General features: G+C 39.1%; 1 protein-coding gene across 14 annotated transcripts in view; it reads right to left on the bottom strand.

Moving 5' to 3' along the window:
* picalma (phosphatidylinositol binding clathrin assembly protein a) overlaps positions 1-18396 on the bottom strand; it is a 41460-nt gene extending 23064 nt beyond the window's left edge. For 7 of the 14 annotated variants that reach the window (XM_051078614.1, XM_051078617.1, XM_051078616.1 and 4 more), the window contains exons 1-4: positions 18241-18383; positions 17870-18112; positions 2127-2269; positions 50-125 (exon numbers count right to left, since the gene is read on the bottom strand). In XM_051078614.1, the coding sequence (XP_050934571.1) occupies positions 50-125; positions 2127-2269; positions 17870-17999 (349 nt within the window). In that variant the 5' untranslated portion in view covers positions 18000-18112; positions 18241-18383. Of the gene's footprint in view, positions 1-49; positions 126-2126; positions 2270-17869; positions 18113-18240 lie in introns of all 14 variants that reach the window. The other 7 variants (XM_051078621.1, XM_051078622.1, XM_051078623.1 and 4 more) reach the window with 3 other exon arrangements.
* Between the last annotated feature and the right edge of the window lie 5770 nt (positions 18397-24166).

Here is a 24166-nt window from a genome sequence, read left to right as displayed (position 1 = left end):
GTATTTAAAGGCGTATTACTATATAATGTGGTCAGTGTTGGTAACATACCTTGTAGGCCACTTTTGTCCAAAAAATTGCTGAGGTTGAATAGTGTGTTCCTTGAAGCCAGATACTGTATAAATCTCTGGAAGAAAAAGAAAGTATGAGGAAGTGTATGCTTGCACAAGTGGCATTAACCACATGTGAGGCTTGTGAACCAGCTGACTGTTGCAAAAAACAGCTTTATTTGTAAACATGTAATGTGTAGTGTATGAGATGATACCATGCTATCTCATACCCCAACACAAAATACTACATGTTGTCAGTGTACCTGGGTGAAACCATTATCAAACAGATTATTAAAGGTCCCATATTTTACACTTTATCATTGTTTTATTTGAAATCCATAACAAGAAATAGTTGTGGTTTCAAGTACGAAAAACCTATAGTATCAAAATGTATCAAAATGTTCAGCTCATTCAGGACATTCCTGCTTGTATACAACTTTTTGATCTTATGCTTGTATGATTTTATCAGATTTTTTTTTTATGAATTAAAAAATGAATGGGATCCTATGGGAGCTTTCCCAATCCCAAGGTTCCCGGTTCGATCCCCGCTTCAGACACTGAAATTTCACTGCACTTTCTGCCGTAGAAACTATTCTGCCATGAAAATTTTTCACTTTTTAAGCTTTCTAATGTTTTGCTTATTCAACTTTTTTCAACTGTTCATGCTTTTATGCTATTTTGCTATTTACAACAATTTTGCTATTTTGCAATTTAACTATCACTAAAATTGCTTTTACTACCAAGCACTGCACTGGGGACTTCAGTGGCGAGATCGGTAATGCGGATACCTACCAACCCAAAGTCTCGTGTTCAAGCTCCGACCCAGACAAATATCAAAAAAAAAACCCAGAGAAAATAAATAATAACAGAGAGCAGAGCTTTTTGCAATTGCGATATTTATACTGTTTTTGCAATTTTGCAATTTCACTACCACTACAATTGATCTTAGCAATCATGAGGTTGCTGGTTTGAGTCCAGCAGTGGATGGTTACAGATTTTTAAAAAAATAGTATTACTAATAATAATATTAATAAAGATTTGAAGAGCAATAGTGCGCCCATACGATTCACGTTTTTTTGCCGTAGCAGCCTCTGATCATCAAGAGGAGCCTTCACCTGCTCTCTTCATCTCCATATTATCTGTCTCTCTCTCTCTGTTCATAAAACACCCAAACCAGGCCAGTTTTTAAACTGCCATACTGTGGTCGGTATTCACTTTATCTACACAATAATAATAATAGTAATAGAGATCATTATGAACATTTTATGCTTTTTGCAATTGCGCTATTTAATACTGTTTTTTTGCAATTTTGCAATTTCACTACCACTACAATTAATCTTAGCACCACACAGTACACTGGGGTCTTGAGTGGCGCAACTGGGAGAGCAGTTGCCTATCAATCAAGAGGTTGCTGGTTCAAGTCCAGCAGTGGATGGTTAATGATATAATTTCCAACTTTTAACTTTGTCTTGTTCATTTCAACAATGATTTCAGCCATTTCCAGCATTGCTTCAGCGATTCATTCAGCGCTCAGCATTCACATGCATTTTCCACAGGAAATGCAAATTATCTAGTTGCAAATAGTGATCACCTGCACTGAGAGAATGTTAAGTAGTCAGTGCTGAAATGAGCCAAACAGTCAAATTCAGACTAAACGCTCTGGTATTTCAGAAGGTTGTGTAATGATATGTTGGCTTCCTGACATTAATGATTGTGCAGCGTTTCCTCTTGTAGCTTGCTAGCTCAGTGACATAATAACCGCTTGATATTAATAAAGTTAAAACAACGAAAGAAAGGTTGGATGATGGGTGGTGACTGTACAGTCGTGACGTCTCAACCTTACGGAAGTCTTCACGGCTCATTTAGAGACGCCGTTTCTGCATATGGGTTGTGTGCATTTCTTTGGGGATTGAACATTCTGATACAGTATTTATACAGCACCTAGACGTTCCTTTAAATTCAAAAAGGAAATCTTGCTTTCCATAATATGGGACCTTTAACATAAATACCACATATATCTTGATCTTTTATATCTCCATCCAGTTCAGCAAAGATGGAGTTGTTACTGAAGTTCTGACCTCATTGCCGTAGACCATCAGATGGTGTGTGGCGGTGAGGGATTTGAAGACGACCACCCAGCTGGTGTTGGTGGTCCTCTCAAACAGGGTGTCAGCCAGCTGAGGGATGTTCACATTCATCTCATTTGTACACTGAATCAAGTCTGAGGGAAGAGAAGAGGGTGGGGGGGAGCAATCAATGTATAGCACCTCAGTGGAAGTTTGCGGTGTAGCGATATCAGGCATCAGCCTGGGGTCAGTCTGGCACCTATTATCAGACTATCACACAATTTATAAAAAAAGACATGAATGTGTTCCCAGAACTGCACCAAGGTAAAGTATGGTCACTGAGAATTATGACCTGAACCCCCATCTTCTCTTCAGCCACCCCAACTTTCTGTGATAAGAAGCAGATACAGAACTCTTCCTCCCAGCCAGGGTCAAAGGTCAAATGGCCCATTCAGAAGAGACAATTCTAATGGACTCCAGTTCATCAGGAACTTAGAAATAAATGCTCTTCAAATCTTCATTCTATTGCAACAAACTGTCTCTGCATTAAACATTCAACTGTGACTTTATCAAGGAAGTAACCTGAAAAGGAACTATTACAGATTGGATCCACAGACCTAACCAGGTTTTGTCTCCTCCATTGTTTATCTTTCTCTGCACCAGAGATCTGAGCGTAAATTATGTCACGTTCCAGGATAACCTTGATAACACAATCCTCTAATGTTTGAAACTATATGAAATAATTGTCTGACCATTTTGTAAAGATTGTTGATTCATGTTTGTATTAATGTATTGTCTTTCTTTAAGTATTAGTGCCACCAAGTTATACCTCGTCTTGTACAATGTCTTAATTGATCATGGTGGAAGGCGAATATGTGATATTCGCAAGCATTCCAGATTAATAGTTTAGAGTTTATTAAGAGATCATATTTCGTTCTGAGACAAAGAAAGTGAGGACAACAAACCATGATTGGTTGAGACCACCTCACTCTGCCTTTAAACCTGATATTATCCTCAAGAGAATAAAAACTAAGACAACGGCTTTGGTTGAAATCAGCTCCAAGCTACAAAGCCACTTGCTATTGCATTTCAATTTTCTCTGTTCCTTTTGTTCTCTTTCAACCACGTGCTGTGCAAGTAACTTTTTCTTTTGTCTATATGCACAAGTGACTTTCTCTATTTTTTTAAGCCAAGCAACATCAAAGTTAAACCAAAGGCACAAACGTATCTGAATACTGAGTACTTATTTTTGATAATCCTGCGTTTTTATTCTGAAGATTTTTGACACTTTTAGAGTCATCTGGCTGACACCAGCCTCCTCTAAAGTTATACAGAAAACGTTAAGTAGGCTACGTAAGAGCTTATTTTTCCTCAACCCATGAGAGAGGCCCGCAGATTGCATGACCACCTGCAAAGAAACCTGCAAGAAACTAAGTTTGCCGAGACAGAAAGTCTGCGAGTAAACTCAACTAATGCTGAACCACTGAGACACTGGCAGAATCCGTCAACATGTTAACCCGAGACACAGCCTCTGGGAGAATCCTGGATCCTGCGTTTCCATGGTTACCACTACAACTTCAACCGCCTGGATTCCAGCCAAGTCTGCAGCTGCCGCAACTCACAGTACGCTGGTCTTAACATTCTGCTCGTGACAAGGGTTGATGATAAAATAATATATATAATAGTTACAGACTATAACGATTTGCTTTCACCAGATCACTCTGCTCATTTTACCTGCTGTTAGTTCAACATGCTAGTTTGATCATCCTTACATTTCTGTTTTATTTTCATTTCACGTTTTCACCCTATATCTACATTTACTTTAGTAATCAATAAACTGTAAATACACCTGTAGACCCAGCAGTTTTGTGTGTTTCTTTGCAATGGTGAGCCGGATCCCTTGATTAAGAAATCACAATCTTAGATATCAGACTGATTAAAATTAACGGTGTGGATATTTATGCAGAATATTGATATAAAAATTAATATCCCCGATTTCCTTCCCAAACTGGACAGCAGTGCCCCATTCAACGAGTGTAAATTGGATTTTCCAACGATTATTTTGTGCAGTTATGCAGCAGCAGTTAATTGAAAGTAGCAGTTTTAACCATGTAGCTTTCCCATTTTCTTTTATCTGTTGCTTTTCATTACACCAAGCTGACCAAAGTCGATAAAATACTGGAGGGCAATGGAATGCTGGTGAGTCAGAGTTCAGGTAAACAGAGACTTTCAGGACAAACAGTTCTATAAAGCTAAGGTAGAGGATTATGTGACAAACTTGCTGGAAGTGGCTGTTTTCATCATCACAAGCCCTGGTAGTTGCTTGTTAAATGTAGGCCTCAAATTCAACAATTCAAAAATACAGATGAGATAAATTCCACTTTAGGGTGACTTTAAAAATTTTCAATAGATTTCTGTGGTTCTAGTTTATGGAGTACATGCCTATGAATGGTGTTAAACTTGGCCTGCATCCAAGGTCATAGATGTCCATACTCAGGAACCAAAACAATGTGTTCATCACATTGGTCTGTCATTAGCAACATGGAAAGACTGACAATAAATACCCATGTATTTGAAATAAAAGTAGCATAATGACAAAATGTTGGACTCAGATATTTGGCACTAAGGCAAGGTCGAATATAGGGCCTACAAGTCTCTACATCAGAAACTGCAGCTCTGTCCCTGTTACACTCTTACCATCACATATTTAAATGACAATATGTCTGTTTACTCTTATCAGACAATATGGACTGAAAGCATATATCTGTATTCATTTGTCCAACATGGACAAATAGTCGAACAAGATAATTACTTTACTACAGTCAAATCATGCCAAAGTTTTATTGTTATTCAAGAACATTAATAGCAAATCACATAGTAGAACCTGAACTGCTGGACAGCAGAAGCTAAGAGCATCACAGTAGTGTTGATGAGGGAGACCAAGTGTAGCCTTTTTTCACCTCTCCCACCCAGATTTAATCCTGTCAAACCAGTGACCTTCTAGTCACAAACTCACCTCTCTAACCTTTAAGCCACAACTGCCCCATAACCATGATAGCCTTACATATGGGGTGGGTGAAAAGAGTACTGGTTCCTTGTCATCCTCTGTATCCCTGTCCAGGGTAGCTGAAGCGACAGTACTGCTGGACACCACTGATGACTTGTATGCAGCATTCAGCTTTGGGGTTTTAACAAGAAACAAACTGGTTCTTTGTCATACAAAGGTTTCAGTTTTTCAGTCTCTCTTCCACTTTTGCCTCCCAAACCAAGCTGCAGACTCTGAGGTTTCTGACTGCCCACTGTGGTGCTCTCACACTATTAGTAGTAGCAGTGCAGCTCTAAATATACAACCTTTTTCTCAGTTTTTTTTCTGGGTATAAGGCACCACACTTAAAAATAACTGCACAAGTCCACTACAAATGGCCCCTTTTGCAGCAGTGAAATTTGCTTTAAATTAGAAATTTAGACAAATTGACAAAATTCACACTGTTACTGGGAAAACAACCTGTTGCTACAAATGACCTTTTCTTACTTTTCATACACATACCCATACACCTCTGATTGTTGGACTGACAAGGAATCCATCTTCAATTTGGTTGCCATGGCTGAAACCATGACAGTGTGGCCTGAAGATCTGGCCTGTTCCTCTTTTCATCAAGTTTACAGGTTACAGTATCTATTATGATAATACTGTGTGTGTCTTCCCTCTAAGCAATAAGCAATCACAACATAGTTAAGTCAATGTATAGTGTGTAAACAGAATATTATTGTAGAATAGTATGTAGTATAATATAATAGAATGAAGTAAAAGTATGTGAAATAAACCAAATACTACTATAAATCATTTCAGTCATTTCAATCAAGGGAAAGTGTCTGATTTGCAAGAAAAATACCCCATTCTGGTAAAAGGCATGGCAGGCGCCCTTCTGTGTGATTCTAGACGGACCTGACATGATGCATCTTTAGGGATATGCAGGCAGGAAAAAAAAAGAAAATTCCTGGCAAGCAGAAGAAGCTAGAAGATTCAAATCACTTCTAACACAATCCAGAGAAAAGTGTGCAACTTTCTGTATTGAGTTTTTATTTCGACATTGTGGTTTGCAGTGCTGTTTGAAAATAAATAAAAAGTTGTTTTTTTTCATTGTGAATTATAAGTCTTTATTGATATACATATACAATTAACCAAGTTTGTGCTGATTCTGGGATGTTTAAAACTTGATGATACTTTAAAAAATACAACTTTATAAGTCAAAACACAAAGTTATGCAAAAAATCAGAAATACATTAATCTGTGTATCAGAGGGTTAACTTTATATCCTGTTCTTGACCTTGATAGTAACCCACTGTGCCACAGTTTTTCATCTTTCATATTAAGCGTAAAAGTCCATACTTGTTCCTTCTTCAGTAAAATATATCTATTGTGTGAACTGTGAGAAAATGAGCTATTTAAGAATGGTACAGATAGCAGATAGGGAGAGGATAAGGAGCAACAGCAACTGACTGCTGTGTTCGTATAGCAAACAAAAACAAAAGAAGAGTCACCCTTTTGCAATGAAGCCAAATTCATGTGATAAATCTGAAAAATCTCAAGCAATCAAGCCAGACAGTTACTGAACAACATAATCTGATTTATACAGTCCCAGGCCACTTGATCAGATGTGAAATTTTGAGGAGGTGGCAAAGGAATGTCTTCCTTTTGTGCTCTTATAGAAAATCATGTGACAGACTAAATGTTGAGAATGGTCCCCGTTATCCAATATTCATCATCATTCATCATTCATCATCAATCATATGCCAAAAAGGAGCTTGGCAGACAATGTAAATAAATATTTAAGTGAATTTTATATTTGAATTGAGATGAACAATCCTCTCCAGGCCCTACTAACTCCTCAATATGTTAAAATTACACACACACACACACACACACACACACACTATATCCCCAGTGCATTTTTCTAAATGTTTTACTGTCTGTGTAGATTAAAATAAAATTGAAAACAAAGCAACTGAAATTTCTTGTTTAAGTTAATTGTTAACATTGACTGGTGTGTGGAAGGCAACAGTGCTAGCCATAAAGGCCTGTTTACATGAGTGGTCTATGAATCCTCCTCAGTGTTAGCTGAAAACCACACAAAAGGCTTTTTGCTTTTTACATACACAATAGGCCTCCCATGTGACAACAAAAGGCTTTTCAGATGCAACTGAAATGGCTGTGGGGAGCACAAACTCTCCTCCAACCTTCTTCATTGGTGTTTTTGAAGTTTGTTTTAAGGACAAATCATATCAAACTACAGTTCTTGCTCATAAGATGGACAAGGTTGCTTAGATCAGGGCCTACATAGCATGTCAGCATTCTAAAGTTAGCATTCAACTCAAAGTACAACTGAAGCTGATAAATTACAGCTTAACCTCAGCTGAGCCGATCATGACAATGTAGTGCTGAGCCTGACTAGCTGAGTCTGAGATGTGGTGAAAGGGCCAATGTGCAGAGAACAAACCTTTTTGATTAGATAAAGATAAAGTGACCTTTCTTTTGGTGCTACTCACTCTGTGATTACATGAAGAAACAGAGGAACCTGGGACAGCCTAGATCCACAGAAGAACTATGGCGAGTGACAAGACTAAAGTAACTCTGAAAATAGTTTATGGTAAGCCAGTTATTAAGAATGGTAATTACTCACATGTGAACAGTACATGTTTATATATGGCTCAGATCAGGGCTCACATCTGTCTTAAAAAAATATAACCAAAGTGATGAAGAAATGAAGAAAAGCAGCATACAAATGAATAGCAACATGTAACAAAAAGACATACATAATAGTTAGCCAAGTTTGTTCAGTGCTACAAAGAAGCCATGATGAGATTTCAACAAGTTAAAAAGAGTCAGTTCCCATCAGTGATTGTGGTTAGAGACCTGTGGTTTGTTTCGTTTACCTCTGTCTACATCTCTCAAAATTGTCTCTGCAGCTAAATGTCACTAACTGGGTTGAGCGTCCTTGTGGTATTCTGAGAATGTGTTGGTTACTGTTTGTGAAATGGCCACAATTTTATTCACAACCCCCCTTCCTACCCCACCCCCACTTCTCTAAAATCTATTGCTACTTAAACAGAAGTGAAATTGTTAAAAACAAAAACACATTTTCTGTGGAGGCAGCTTTTCTAAAAATCATCAACCTTGCACAATTATGTCCGAAGACAATGTCAACACAGCTCTTGACAAATGCTAAATTTTAAGTCATCTTTCAGCAAAATTCCTGAGACAAAGTGTGCCAGATAAGAGATGTGCCAGACAAAATGATTATTTCCTGCTCTCTTTCATACACTGACTAGGCCACTAGAAGTGCACATTACAATGTCATTAAATACACTGTAACAAGAAGCTTACAGAACCCACACACAGTCTGTGGGCTGGAATGGGCTGCATACATTGTAGCCAGCCAGCGTGCTCATTTTAGCTGTAAATTTTCTGAGGCCCGTGCAGTCCTCAGCACAAAAGACCTGCTTCACAAATTATACACATCTATGGTGTGCACTGGCCATTTGCAGAGAAACATTAGCCCACTGATGCAGGTTGGTTTACCGGTGACTCTAAATTGCCCGTAGGTGTGAATGTGAGTGTGAATGTTTGTTTGTTTCTATATGGATAACAAAGATGCTGGCTTGCAGCAGTCAGAAAAAAGTCAACTTCTGGACACATCTCAAATATAAAAATTAAAAAGTGAGTGTGTAGTAACTTAGTGTCAGAAAAGAAGGCCACTGCTGGGCACAATACCACAAACCCAAGGAGACACTTCAAGGCAAACCACACAGAAACTGATGTGGCCAAACCTTAAGATGAAAAATAACATATTTCATTTAAAGCCAGATTAACCAACAGCTTAGGGCAGTGGTGTAATATTATGTGTGGAACTATGCATTTCACAACAATGGGACCTTCCTACATCACTTACTTAACTGAAAAGTCAGTTACCCAGCCAGCTGAGATGACAAATTTGTGGGAGTGTTTACCATGCCATCCATGCATGTTCTGATTAAATGTGTAGTACTACTCAGGGTTTGTGTTATCAAACAGAAAGCTAAGATCACAGCAATCACTGACTGAAATTGTCTGGATTTATTGCTTCAATGAATAATATCAGACTAGACATTTTTTAAATCATACAACCTGCCATTTGGTGGCTCATTGTCATTTTCATTTTTTCTTGTAGCCTAATATGAGTAGGAAGAAACCTTATTTGCTAAGGTGCTCTTATTCTTGCACTTATCATCCAATCTTCTTATTAAAACAAAGACTACAATGTTTATGGTTTTCTCAAAGACAACACTAAAAGTTTTCATCATCTAAAAACTTAAAATAAAAATTGACTAAATTGTATGACTGAACCTAAAACAAACTTTTCCTCTCTCTACATTTAAAAATAACTGAAAAAATTAACTCTATAGAGGGGGTGGTATATTTGACAGCGTAAAGCCCTTGATGGCAAAGTTGTAATCTGTGAAATTGGGTGTAAATAAAAATAACAACAGGAAATAAGTAAAATGAGGCAGTTTGCTAAACTCAAAAAAAGAGCTTAGTTGTAAGATGAAGGGTTTGGGAGTATCGAGGTTTGTGTCCAGAGAATTTCCAAAAGTGGTAGTATGACAGGGTAGAGAATTTAAGTAGCCAAGCAAGGATGGCTGCATTATCAGATGGAGCTGACTAACAGACTACTGAGAACATGAGACAGGAAATGATGAGTACACTCTTTTGCAAAGAGGAAGTAGTAGGTAAGTGCTACTGTGCAATCGCAGGGTAAATCAGCACACACTGGAAAAATGCTTTTTTGTTTCACCTATACTTTCATTCTGCGTATGACATACTGAAATGGATTAGGCTTGGGAGTAATTTAAATCTTTTATTGGCCACCAGGTGCAACCAGGCCACCTGTGAGTGTGTGTGAGGAATAAATAAATAATTGTATATATTTATATGTTTTTGTATAAATTAGTAACTTCCAACACAAATTATTGCCTCTCAGTTGAGAGGTTGCCTCTGCCAACCAGTCAAGTTGCAGGAAATTCTATCACTATCTTCCCCTGCTGTTTCTGAGTAATGACCAGAAATGTGTTTAGGCAGGACATGATGATGTCACAGTGAAGTTGATCTAAATAAAATGTCATCACGTCATCATTTTATCCTGTTCGACATTTGTGTTGAATTTTGTCATAAATAGCGTATGGATTCTGTGTGTGTGTTCTGTGAGGTCACAGTGACATTTGACCTATGACCACCAACTTGTTGAGGCGAGAGGGATTGAGAGAAAGATGAGAAAGAGAAGACAGAAAAAGGTAGCTTTCATTAGCTAACATTAGGTTACACTTGTAGCTAACTATCACTCTTGACTGTACTGGGACAAATCCCAAATCTCATGAGGTTTTTTCCCAGCCATGTTTGTCTCCATCGGCACCCTGTGTGCCATCATTCAGGGTGCGCATGTGAGCATGCATGGCACGTCCAAATTTTTTAAGCTGTACATGTGGAAGACAGTTGAGCTGGCGTGAAAAACCTGCACCACTTACAAGGGCAGCATCATTCTGCATATGTTAAAAACAAATGCTATCTTAACAGCTACATATGGACCATCACTAGCAAATGATTTAACTAGTACAGACATCTACTTTAATAATCATTTTGCGCACAGACAGAACAGAAAGTAAAAGTCTGCTCACTGATTCATCTGCACTGTTTGCACTGACGGCCTTATACCTGCATACAGTTGTGAGTTGGTGTTTACTCCCCATCAGACTGAATGAGGTAGAATCCCCATGCTTTTCACTCAAATTCCACAGCCTCATATCTCACAGCCAGAGATTATCTTCCCAGCAAACACAAACAGATCTCAGATCAGTGCGCAGAGTTTTTTCAGTCTATTCCTCTTTAGCTGTGACATCTCTAGTTTCGCTACAACATAGCCAGACAACTCAACTAATCATCCCAAGTTACAACAGTACTATAAACTGTGGTGGATCCACACAGACTGTAACTTTTCATGTTACAGTTTATGAGATACTCAAGGTGGCATATACAGTAGCTATCATCTATGATACTTTTTAACCTAAAATGACCTTTTTGTACATGTAAGCAGAAACTTTACACACTATTAGTTATACTATACCTATAAGATGTGCAGGGATTGTGACAGCATTCCAGTGGCCAAGTATGGTTGTTGAAATTATGATGCTGTTCTAATTGCCAGGAAATACATCATAAGTATGCCAAACAATCTCAGATTTGATCAGCTCAGATCCCCTGTGCTATCGGAAGGGGCTGGGTTATGAAATGACTTCCTGTTGGCTGTTTCCTCATGGCAATTCAAAGCTTACTTTAGGAACTAGAGGAACACTTCCTGCTTCAAGAAAAGCCTATCCCCTTACAATCCAGTTACTCTAAGCATGAGGCTAAAGTGTACATGGAGGCCCTGAAACTCTATCTTCACCAGGAAAAAACTCAGGCACTGAGGTTACACTAGTGAGCTAGCAAGAGAAAAACTAGAGGTGCGTACAATATGGTAAGGATTGCTTGAGCTCAGCTTTAAAGAAAAGCAGTAGCAAAGCACTTGCTGTTTTGTGTGTGTGTGTGTGTGTGTGTGTGTGTTTGTTTAGTTTAACAGAGTTGTTAACCTGGTGATTACCAAAAATCAGGCTACAGACATGTGTCACTTGCTACTCCACTACTATGGGAGCAAGTGCGTCATGGCAGCTAGTTTGATTTGTACTATTAAAGGCCAAGTTACAGAGCACTACATTCAGCTCAGCTGGTGGACAGGGTGTCAGCATTCTTTTTAAGGGCCTTCATTTGATGCCACTGTAGTCACAGGCTACATGTGCAGCAGTGCAGTGGAGGCTGAAACCAGGAGGAAGGGCCTCTGGAAGGGTACAAAGGTACAGATTTATAGTAGTGTACCTGCCATTATGGCTCAGATGAACCACGTACAGACAGACATGGTTCAGGTTCCAGGGACTGCAAACCAACTTGCATCATAGGCCATACAATTCCAGTGAGCAAGAGATAAGTGCTGTCAAAAGAAAACCAGACGAAACCATAACCCATTAAACTCAAAAACACGTGAGACATGAATGAGATCATTCAAAGATTCACAGTTTCATTCCATTACAATTTATATGTAAGCAAGGGGTGAATAAATGGATCAACCAAAGGTAAAAGAGGGGAGACTTGAGTGAACCCAACCAGTCCCATCCCTTAATACCACTAACTCAAGAAGCGATAGTAAGTCATTGTCGTGTCCAGGCTGCCCTCAGTCCAATATGAGAGGCTGAAGAAGAAGTAACTGCAAGTAAACTATAAACCTGTGCTCTAGCCATCCTTCCTCTGTAAGATTCCTCCACTCTTTCCCCAAGCACAGGAATTTTTCATATATGCCAGCACCAACAGACATCTTTCATGCACTCGCCTTAATGTCACCATCAGGCTCTCACCTGGAGTCCCAGTCAATCCCATTTAGGGATCTAGCACTTTTCATGTTCTTCATGTACACTACTCACAATAAGTTAGGGATATTGTGAGAGACTCAGTGGATGTCATACATAAAGTGTTTGTTTCACTACAGAGATTTTTGGGATAGGGAGGCAATTGTATTGGGGTGATAGACACACCTCATTTTGTGTTTTCCACGTAATGGTCTCACTGTGTACACTGCGCCTTATATTGGGGCAACAATATCCCTAACTTATTGTGAGTAGTGTACTTCATGCATGACTACCTGATCCACCTCAGCAGCTATTCTCAGACTCTTCAAACCCAAACCATCACTGTGGCTGAAGCACATAGCTGCCTGACCACCCTCCCAGACAGTGCTCACAAAACACAAAAACAGGTGAGTGAATGAATACTAAGAACTGAATAGTTATGCACGGATGATTAGCTGAATTATCTTCTATAAACTTACTAATGCACAGCAGACCTGGTCAAAAGCTGAAAGTCTGTATGGATCGGCACAAAAATTATGATAACACCACAAACCCTGTTATGAGGGCTAAGTTGAAGTTGCTTGAACAACTCTGCCAAAGTCTGCAAACTTGATCCACTGACATGAGCACAGGGATTCTCAAAGCTACGAGGTCGCAGGATCCAGATCACTGCGAAGGTATGCAAGTTAGATTCAGACAATAACATTTATTTCATCTAGCGGGGGAATTAAGTGAGATAATTAAGCCAACACTTCCAGAGCCTCCTGGCGTCCTCTGAGGTCGATGTTAAACTCATGGTCCAGTGGACCATCCTCAGGACCAGACACTGAGAAAGAGTCTCCCAACGAAGACCTGGCATCTTCAGTCTGGTCGACCTCATTCTCACCCTACAAGCTTCTACAGCAGACTGTGAAAGAGGCTTTGATCAAATCAGGTTAAAGAAGACTGACTGGAGGTCACATCTTACATCAAGAAGCCTGTGTGACCTGAGCATCCAGCTCTCCACTCCCTCTATAGAGGAAGCCATACAGTTCTGGCATACGGCTAGCATCCATCCTAGAAGGCCAGAATTCATGGAGGGGAAGAGGAATGCTCAGGAAAGTGACATTTAACTGTGGTCAAGGATGAGGATGGGGGAGGAATGTTTTTGTTCTTTGTTTTATCTGGCCAACTCATCAAATGTAACTTCAATCAGCCCATGATTTGTGCGTGTGCACAAATGTCAGTACTGTCCTTGTGAGTTTAAATATTTACTTAAATAAAATGTCCCAATTACCTTATTAATCATGTTTGAATACTGTAGATCTTGTTGTATTTTCACATGCAGTTGCACACTGCAGATTAAAACAAGAAAGTGGCTGGCAAAAAATGAGAGGCTGTTTTTTTTGGAATCCACAGTGTTAGGTGAACAAAAAAGTTCATTTCCAACCCTATGGCTCATGCATGTGAACTAATCAGGAAGCGGTATATTCCACTTGCATGTCACATTTGCCAAATACAACTCCTCAATGTGAACACCAGTGCATGTTCAATGGTGTGCAACACTCTTTAACACACCTTTTTGTTGTAACTGATATAATAACACTAACAAATGACACACTATTATGGATGTCTCCCTTCCAGTGTCAGTGGGCCATTCACACTGTTTACCTACAAATTCAGCAATAATTTAATCTTACATCAAGGTGTTCCTGTCAGTGTCAAAGGTCCACAACCACTGCTGACTTCATATATTCATTACCTCATGATAGACCTTTGAGCAGTTTAAAAGCAGTGTGTAATGAACGTCCAATTACTGGCAATTAAGTGGGATTAAAAAAAAGAGTGCTGCTGTGGACTTGGGCTGCCCACTATTCAACAGCAAGCCCTAAACGGAGGAAATACTACACATTACACAACTGTGAAGCTACAAAGACCACATGTCCAAATGTCAGTTTTAAAATACTCTATGCTGGAGTGTAAAGTGCACTTGATGCAATTTCACACATTTCACACTTCCTTTAAACAAATACGCAAGTAAATATGCTAAAGCTGACAGCAGGGGTTAATTTGTTCACCCTTTATTGTTCCCTGTCTGCTAGCAGCAGAGTTTCTTTAAAGTTATGTGACTAGTTTACCTAGCATGCCAGTGTTAAAGAATGTAAACTGCAATCCACCACAAACTCAACACAGAAAGAGCCAAGGACCATATCTCACCTACAATCCATACAATGAGAACACAGGGATGGCAGCTAGACGCATCAGGGCTTGTCAAGAAACTCAAAACACTGCACCCTCTAGCTATCTTTAAATACCAAACCTAAGTGAGATTCTGGCGAGCAGTGGGTTTCTAGATTACCAAGGAGGCTTCAGTTCAGCAGCTCCACAGAGGAGCCACATATCGCCTTGTCTGAAATAAGGAAGGTTACTGGAACATGGCCTCATTGATGTATACTCCATCAGGTGAAAGCTGTGCTTATTCAAAAACCCATATGTTCTGAAATCAAATATGGCACTCCCTGTTGTAGCCAGGCCTAAAAATAGGAGGTAAATGGAAGAGGATTCCATGCTGTGCCAAGGGGATGACTGCAGTAAGTAATACAGTGTTGCTGAGCCAGTTAATACAACATAGCAGTGTGTGCAACACATCTATTGAGCAATTTCTAACAACAATAATCATCCTGACAAAATATTTGCTTATAGATCAGGCCAACATTCAAACTCTAACCAAATGACATAAGAATACCTGAATAGAAATATTTCTGTAGGCATGCCTTTGACAACCTTCTGACAACCTTAGGCTGACTGATGGCTTCTATTCAAATTAAACTGCAATGACCAATTTGTATAGTAGGTCCACTGTATGTATGCTGTTTGTGGACCAAAGTGCTGCCAAATTTGGGTGCCTGCTGTGCTTTTTTTTTTTTTTTTACTCACAAGGCTGACAGAAGTAGGCCAAGACCTTAAGAAAGCCCTTCCATCAAAGGAAAAAATAAAAATGAAAAATGTGTGATACAGTTAGCAAATACCTGCAGGGCTACAAATTGTTACAGCTAATGAAATTGAGACCAAAAGTGCGCACATATAAAAATATTATAGATATGTACTACTTTCACTCTCTCTCTACAATACTGAGTGGAGTAACATATTCACTTGTTCAGCTGTCTCAGAGTACTTACTATATTTTCATGACCATGACCTTGTTGAATGCACATTGGACATCATACTGGTTAACAGAATGAGGGCAATGTCGAAATCTTGTAAGTTACAATGTAAAGCAATAAGTGTTCATGCAGCAGATGGTATGGGGGAACAAGTCATCAATACTATTAGGACTGACCAGATCCATGTGATACTGTGCACGATGGGTATTAGGGCTGTCACTTTTTCATAAACTCAAGATCAAACGAAATAACGGCAGTAATTCGTATTAACATATTGTGAACACAAAGCACAAATTGTCATGTCATTTTTTAAGACACCACTCACTTTGGCGTTTCACTAATCTCGCTCTCTAATCTTCCTCTCACAGACACAAACAGAAGAAAACTCACATACATACATAGTTTGTTTGACAAATCAGTTCATTGACAATCATCCAAAAAAGTGGATATGGGTGCAAACGTTCAGCATTCTCTCCAGGAAGACATGTATAGTGTTGCATTGGATTAAAAGTACCACAAATAGTTGCTCAACAAATGAAAAGAGAGCTAGAGAGCAAAGTATAACGCCTGGCTCCTCTATCACCTCCAATAAAATGCTAACTGAAACGATGAGTAAAATTAAAGATAAAACACAAGCCATATTGGACCATAAAAACTGGTAGATGTGCTTATAGAAAAGGCAACTGTATGCAACTTATGAACATCTTGACACTACTATTCACTGGCAGACACCTCTTTTCACTGCCATGGAGGTAGTGTTTCACTCTTGTTTTAATATCACATGCCAATTCTTAGTGGTATATCGATCCTATTCCACCACCACATACCATTCCTCACCAGCTTGTGATGATTCTTTACTGGCATATGCCGCTGCTGACTAATGTAAATTAATGTTGTTCCACCTGCTGATAACAAACAGGGAAATGCCTACATATGATCAGTTTGACTTGAAAGCCTCTGAAGATAGAAACTCAATCATGACCTAAAGATCAGGAAATGCACAGGCTGTGTCAACTATCCAGCAATCGAACCTCTCCAAAAGCACTTAAAGACAATGACTGTTTAAGTCAGTTGACAGATCTTTAAACTAAACAGCTCAACAGTAAAATAACCTAATTCTGAACGATGGTAGCAATGGATCTAGTCAACCATACTGAATATTAATTTGCTTGCATGCTCTTGATAAAGCTGTGTATCAAAGTCCACAAACCCACAGCCACTTCCTCAAATAAGAACAGACTCATCAGGCACTACAATTGCTGACCTACACAGAATATTCTACTGAACTTTAAATGATCTAAATGAATAAATGTAATTATCCTATCCTACACAGAAATCATAGTCCTAATACAAACACAGCTTTTGACATTACATTACACTTAAGTCTTTTATAGCTTTAGGTGTTAATAAGAGTCTGTTCAACTAAGGCAAAGTCACATTAGGCGTCAGGTTGCTACACTACCAAATTAAATACCCAGTTTTGGAGTACACTCTGCTAGCTACCTGTAGCACTTCGAAAAGTGAGACTCGCTGGCCGCTCTAAAAGCTGACATAATACCGGAGTTTGGAACCTAAATCTCAAATTGAAGTGTGATTCATAACAATTCAGGCAGAAATTATTATTTTGCATGCTGTGTAATTTAGCCTTTTCAACTAAACAAGTTAACTCATAACTGCTGTGTTTTGTATTAAACTGTATTGGTCCAAGGCTAACTGACCAATACAGTTTCCTCCTCGGGTTTAATTATTTAGGTTAGCGTTATGCACGAGTAAACACGGGGCCTGTCTACAGAATGTGGTTAAACATTCAATGAAAAGTGTTAAAGCCTTCACGTTACAATTAATTCGCATTAACAAGGTTCCAAGCTGCTCCGAGCCATATCATAGGCCAATTGTTAGTTACCAAAACTGATAACATACTGTCTAAGAGGAATTTGGCGATTATTATACACTGAATGCCTGTGGATATTAGAATATTGGTTCTAATTGTGGGCTACCATAGTGAGCGTAAGTTAACGTAACATTCAAATTACATCAATGTGAAGGCCTCATAGCCATACACACATCATTTAGCTCACGACGTTAACGTGAACTACAACAAAGAAATACACAGCTATGTCGATATCCGATAAACGGGATACTTACAATCCAAATGTTTCTTTTTTGGTCCCATTATTTCATGCGTGGTCGCCTTGCACACAGTTTTGGAAATCGCCGACCCGGTGACACTGTGCTGTGCGGCGGTTATTCTGTCTGTAATGCTCTGTCCAGACATCCTGTATCAGATCAAATAAACGGTCACCGTAACAGAAATGTTTCCAAATGAAGTGGAATAGTCTGGGTTTTGTGGACGGTGTCGGTCTTCAAAGTCTGTGCCACCTGACAACACTGGAGACAAGAGTGAAAGACAGGGAAGAGATACTGAGACGACAGCAGGCGTTACATTACGTGTGTAGACTAGCTAGCTTGCTTACTAATAGGAGATAAATTGACCCTAGTCCAATATACTGACTTACCCTGCAATAAGAACCATCATTTTTTCATGGCTGAAAGATACGCACCCTGTCTTTTAATCGATCCCTGGCGTCTACAACGTCTTCTTCCTTTCCCGTACAGTCTTTCTCACATACTGTAGCTTAACAGACAGAATAAAAATAGAAGCTACTTCCGGGTAAAATTTACCACAATAAAAGCTGGATTCGGGAAATTTTGAGAAAAATAGAAATAACAGCGAAACCCTGCGGAAGCACACTGCTTTCACAAAAAGTACAATCAGAATTATGACTTACTATCTAATAATTACGATCTAATGTAGACTACTGGGACAGACTCCAGAACTTGCCTGAGAATCATCAGGTTACAAAGTTTTCTTAAGGATCAAAGTAATTTAGTGATGGTTGTCAGTACATTCAATTGTACAATGCAAATGGATACTGTTAATAACTAATTCGGCATACTTAATTTTAAACAATGTAAATATGTGTAGGCTAAAAAAGTGTACTCCCGCTTTCTTGTAAAAAATAAATAAATAAATAAATAAATACCATTGTGAAAACAAGTAAACAAAGGAAACACTTTATTGCACTGAAATGCACAGATATTGGCTAACGGACAGAAATAATAAAATAAAATAAAATAAATAACAGCAAACAAAATCAATATTAAACAACATAGAAAAAAATCTAACAATAATGTCATCCACATTACTCTGTGGCATTAATGAGACATAGGATTTCCATTTTTTCGATGGTTGTGGCCTCGGTGTATGTGATGGAAATTATTCTTCCTGTCGAGTTTCCTAATTTATTTAAGGCTACAATTGTAACATTTTCCAAAATACTTTTTAAAGGAAAAGTTGATTATATCGATACATAAGCTAATTTCATTACATATACCTCGATGTATTATAGACAAAAATAAAACCCTTTGTGATCTACTCCAGTAAGATCGAGGATTAGATTCGTAATTTTGATTTTCTCTCGCAGATACTACGTGGGCGCCCGCTTCTGTATGCCCAAGCCTTTATTTTGAAGTCAAAACAAGTCACTTCCAGGCTTTTCAAGGTTAACTTCATACAGCTCTTGTTCTCTTGTTCCGTTTGGTTATAGCCAGCCAGCCCCCCCTCCCCACGGCTGAGTTCAAAAAATCATTTAAATGGACTGAAGGTCCCGGCGGAAAATGGCGGGTGCATTTCCTGGCCAGTTCTGACCTACCCATGAAATTACCTCATAGCAGCCCTACACTTATCTAAATAAAATACTTAATAACTTGTTCATGCTGTGGGTGCTTAGTTTATTAATTACCCATAGTGACTTTGTTTGGAATTTGCATTTCACCACTTCACCATAGTTATGCACTGGCACAAAAAAAAAAAAAAAAAAAGAAAGAAACGTGAATAATGACCAGTGGATCTTGCAATCTAAATACCTGTTAACTTGCATCTCTGACAAAAAGCTGAGCTTGGTGCATATGTGTGTGGAAGAATTTGAGATGAACTGTGCCTCATCTGGAAAGCAGGAGAGAAACAAAACAAAACTGCAGTCAAGACCAAGGATGTATCATCGTTAATCAGCAGAGACAGTTTCCAGCAGCTTCCACAGTCTTTACAGGAGCACTCTGGAATAGGTTAAAAGATCTGGTTGAAAACTGTGGCATTCATCCCTCCCTCAGTTCTGGACAGTTCCCCTATCCCCGCTGTTAAGAAGCACCCCCACAGCATGATGTTGCCACCACTATGTCTCAATTTAGGGATGACACTAGTCATGTGATGACCTGGTGGTCACCAGACATAGTAATTGGAGTTTTGCAGAAAGGGTTCATTTTTACAGAATTTTATCCATATAGCACCAAATCATAACATACATCATCTTAAGGCACTTTACAGAGAAAGCTCAAGACCTTAAAATATCAGTTCCCACCATGAGCAAGAAGTTAGCAATACCTTTTAAGTGGACGTGAAGCTCTGATAGAGTGACCGTTGGGTTCTTGGTCACCACTCTGTCCATGGCCCTTCTTGACCAGTTACTCAGATTGTCTGAATGGTGAATTCAAGGAAGAGTCCTGATAGTTGAGGCCTCCTCCATTTCATAATTATCGAGAACACTGTGCTCGTGGGAACACTTAAATCTTTGCTAGAGTTTTATTATGGAGGTCTACAAAGAGTTCCTTGGACTTCATAGCTTGTTTTTGTCCTGACATGCATATGAGATGTGTGACCTTATAACACAGGTATGTGTTCTCTAAATTATGTCCAATCAATTCATTGTGCCATAGGTGGACTCAATCAAGTTGTAGACATATCTCAAAGAGGATGCACCTGACCACAGTTTTGAATGCTACAGCAAAGGCTCATAGGTGGTAGAGCTAGGAAAGGTGAATGCCAGATCCTTATGGAATCCATGCAGATGTAAAACATGGAACATGATTTACCTTGTCATGATCTTGGCAGAGGATGGTTGTGTTACTGCAGAAGGGAGTAACCTCGTGATGAAGTCCAAGGAGATGTCAGACCAGGGGTGAGGGGGTACAGGAAGTGGACATAGGAAACCAGGAGGTAAGTGTCAGGGGACTTTGTTCCATGTGCACACGGGACATATTTGTGCACTGTTTGATGACAAAGACTATATTCTGGGGTGACAGGAGAGAGAGGAAGTGTGAACACAGGTGGAGCGGCACCTGCATCTTGACCTGCACCTGGAGCATTGGTGAGGCCAAAGTTAGGGGTATTGAATGTGGTCTTCCATTTGTCCCCCTCCCTTATCCTTACCAAATGTTAAAAATTGCTGAGGTCTAACTTGGAGAAGTTATGAGGGGGAGGGGGTACCTGTTCTTGATGGTGATGTCAGTTAGCCCACTGAGGGTTCGCACAGGGAAGGAGCATGTAGTCCAAAAAGTACCAGCACCAGCAGGAGAGGAGTACAGACGAATCAGCTGTCACAGCTTCTTGGCTGATCTCCAGTCTGCCCTGGAGCCCTCTAATACTGGGTGACAGAGTCTTGAAAGGAGTGATTAACCATGCTTGGGTGAGAGGATGAGAGGGAAAGTCAGAGTATGTTCAGCTCACCAGCACCCTCTCACCCTCTTTCTTAGGAGGTAAAGTGGGTTGCCCACTAATTGGAAGGTCAGGGGTTTGATCCGCAGCTCCTCCAGCCCATGTACCCAGCTCTGCTCCAGGTCTCTGCCTCTTAAAAGGAAGTTTTTTCTTGCCTTTGTTGCCAGGTGCTTGCTCATGGTACAAACTGTTGGACCATCAGCGCTCTGGCTGCAGAAAGAGGTGTATGGGTAGACAGTCATAAGATCAGACAGTGAGAAAGCAGAGGCAAGGTCCAGGTAAAACAGGGCAGTCATCAGAAATACCATAAGAACTGACCCAAAGAACAAAGCCAGAAGGCTTGACACAGGGTACAAAGATGAACTGGCACTGAGAAAGGGGAACACACAAGCCAAATACAGTAGGGAGGGTGAATGAGGGACAGGGACAGGTGAAACTAAACACAGATAGGAAAATACACAAGGGCAGGAAATCAAGGATGTGAAATGAGAAGGGGGTGAATATAACAAATTAAATCAGGAAACAATGAATGATATTAGACAAACAAAACCATGACCTGGGAATCAGGGCAGGGCATCACAGCCTGAGTATTTTTAGAGATCAGATATTTCAGGTTTTGATTTTATGTATGTGCAAAAATTTCTAAATAAGACACATCACAATAAGGCACATCTCAAACAAGCCTGCTGACCTCAGTGATGTGATGTTGATTAATAGAAATTAAATTCTAGGACTTACTGAAGGTCAAAGATCAGTTATGTTTTCACTGGTTGGATTATGTTAAGTGGCAATAATTTGGGCATCAAAAGCATTTTGGTTAAAGTCAGGTAAGGTAAGGTGAACCCTTTCTGTATTAACTTTCACTAACTCTTTCTAATCTTAACTAAGTGCTGTGATTGTCTAAACATAATGAAAAGTTTAATAATGCTGTAGTGTCTACAAGTTGAAATTGCAAGATCAGATATTTTGGTGGAAAATAAATAACATCTGTGAACAACTTACACACTTTACATATTCAATATCAACATATCTGCTACTTTGCAAATTTGTAAATTAACAACATTTCCTCATTACGTTAAGAGAAAATGTAATCCAGTCGCAGTTACGTTTCCTACAACTTGTATTTGCAGTTGAGTTGTCAACATAATTTCTGGGAGATAAATACAGTAGCCTAATGATGTAAATGTAAATATTTACATTCCACAATACAAATTAAACAACTTATCTAGGCCATGTAGTTTAGGCAGTCATTCCCAGCAGGAAGCAGTAACATTTGTTTCTTTCATAAACAAAAGGAACCTTGTGACAGAAATAGTCCCGCTCTAACTGCATTTGGCCTGTTTTGCATGTCAAGTAGTACAAGACTATTTTGGAATGCAATGGAAAACATGAAATGAGGCACATGTTAAACTAAGCACCATACACATTTAAATCAAAAAAGGAAAACAAATAGATCAAAACAGAGAAAAAATTAAAATGGTCTACTTCCAGCAGTTCTTTGATTATCTAGGGGTCCAAACAGGATGTTTTCTCTTTTACCTAATTACCAAATTTGGAGAATGTAAGAAGCTGGTAAAGATGAATCACTATTGTATTGACTCTGCTTCTGTGCCCTCTTCTCATAATGACTTCTCTATAATATGGAAACTTCCATTTAGCTCCCAAGCAGTTAATGCTTTGTTGCCCCCCTCCCTGATTAGTTATCATGTTTCTAATGGACTTGAACATGTCAGCGCCTTTCCCAGTGGTCATTCATGTAACTCTCAGGACATCTAGTGGTCAAGATTAGTAATTCTCTCTCTTTATACAGTACCGTACATGCTCTTCATATACAGTATAGAGATCATTTCAAGGCTGGGCCTGTATTGTTCATGGTACCAGGACATCAATCTGTCTACACAGGACTTGGTTTGAGATTAGGATAAGCTTAGGTTTAGGTTAAAGGTAAAGCTTAGGGCTAGACAAGTAGAGTAAGTGAATGTAATGTCCTCTGGAGTCCCAGAAACACAACTTTGTTGAATTCCTCTGTGTATGATTATTACGTGTGGGTACAAAACAGTGAATCAACAGTAAAAAGAAGCCTTTGCTCTATGATTCCATTTACTGTAACTGTTTTTTCACAGTGAATCAAACTGTTTTTTGAGTTTTCCTTCTAGTATTTAAAAGAGGCAACACACTGTTCATTCTTTAGCTTTGTCCAAAATCTTGACTAAGCAAAGTTTACTCTGAATACTGACAGTGTTTATTACTTCATCAATGACATGTGATATTCAGCCACACGTGTTACATGAGTAATGTAACTTGCTAGTTTAGCAAATCATCCATTAGTTACATTTTTGAATAAGCATCCATTACTGAAAAAAAAAAAAAATACAGAAAAAGCATTAGCACCATCTGTTTCTTTCCTACTGCTTAGCAATTGCATACAATTGGAAGGTAGACCTATTCCATCCCACAGTGTTTCAGTGTGCAGGTGTGGCTCACCTAGCAAGATGGCAGAGAGGATAGCCTTTACATTGTGGAAATTTTTGCATTATTTTGAATTTGTGAGTGAATAGGAAAAGAACATCACTGTGAAATGCCATACCTATGTTACATTTAAAAGTACTGTGGGTATGAAAAACAAATGTTCTTTGAATAATTTCAAAGTGTATGAGGGTGATTTCTTCAGGGTACTGATAATGAGCTTTCCTGACATTTAACATTTTGCACTGAGGAGGCTATCACAGGGCCAACATATAGAGACAAACAACCACTCACTCTTGTGGTGAATTTAGAGTTAATGAACCTAACCTGCATGTCTTTGGACTGTGGAAGCCAAAGTACCCAGAGGAAACCCAGTCAAGCACAGGGAGAACATGAAAAGCTTTCTTACTGTGAGGTTACAGTGC

This window comes from Lates calcarifer, linkage group LG20 (genome assembly GCF_001640805.2).
Source record: "Lates calcarifer isolate ASB-BC8 linkage group LG20, TLL_Latcal_v3, whole genome shotgun sequence".
Taxonomy (NCBI): Eukaryota; Metazoa; Chordata; class Actinopteri; family Centropomidae; genus Lates; species Lates calcarifer.
The sequence above is the reverse complement of the archived record's forward strand: the minus strand, read 5'-3'. Positions and strand labels throughout refer to the sequence as shown.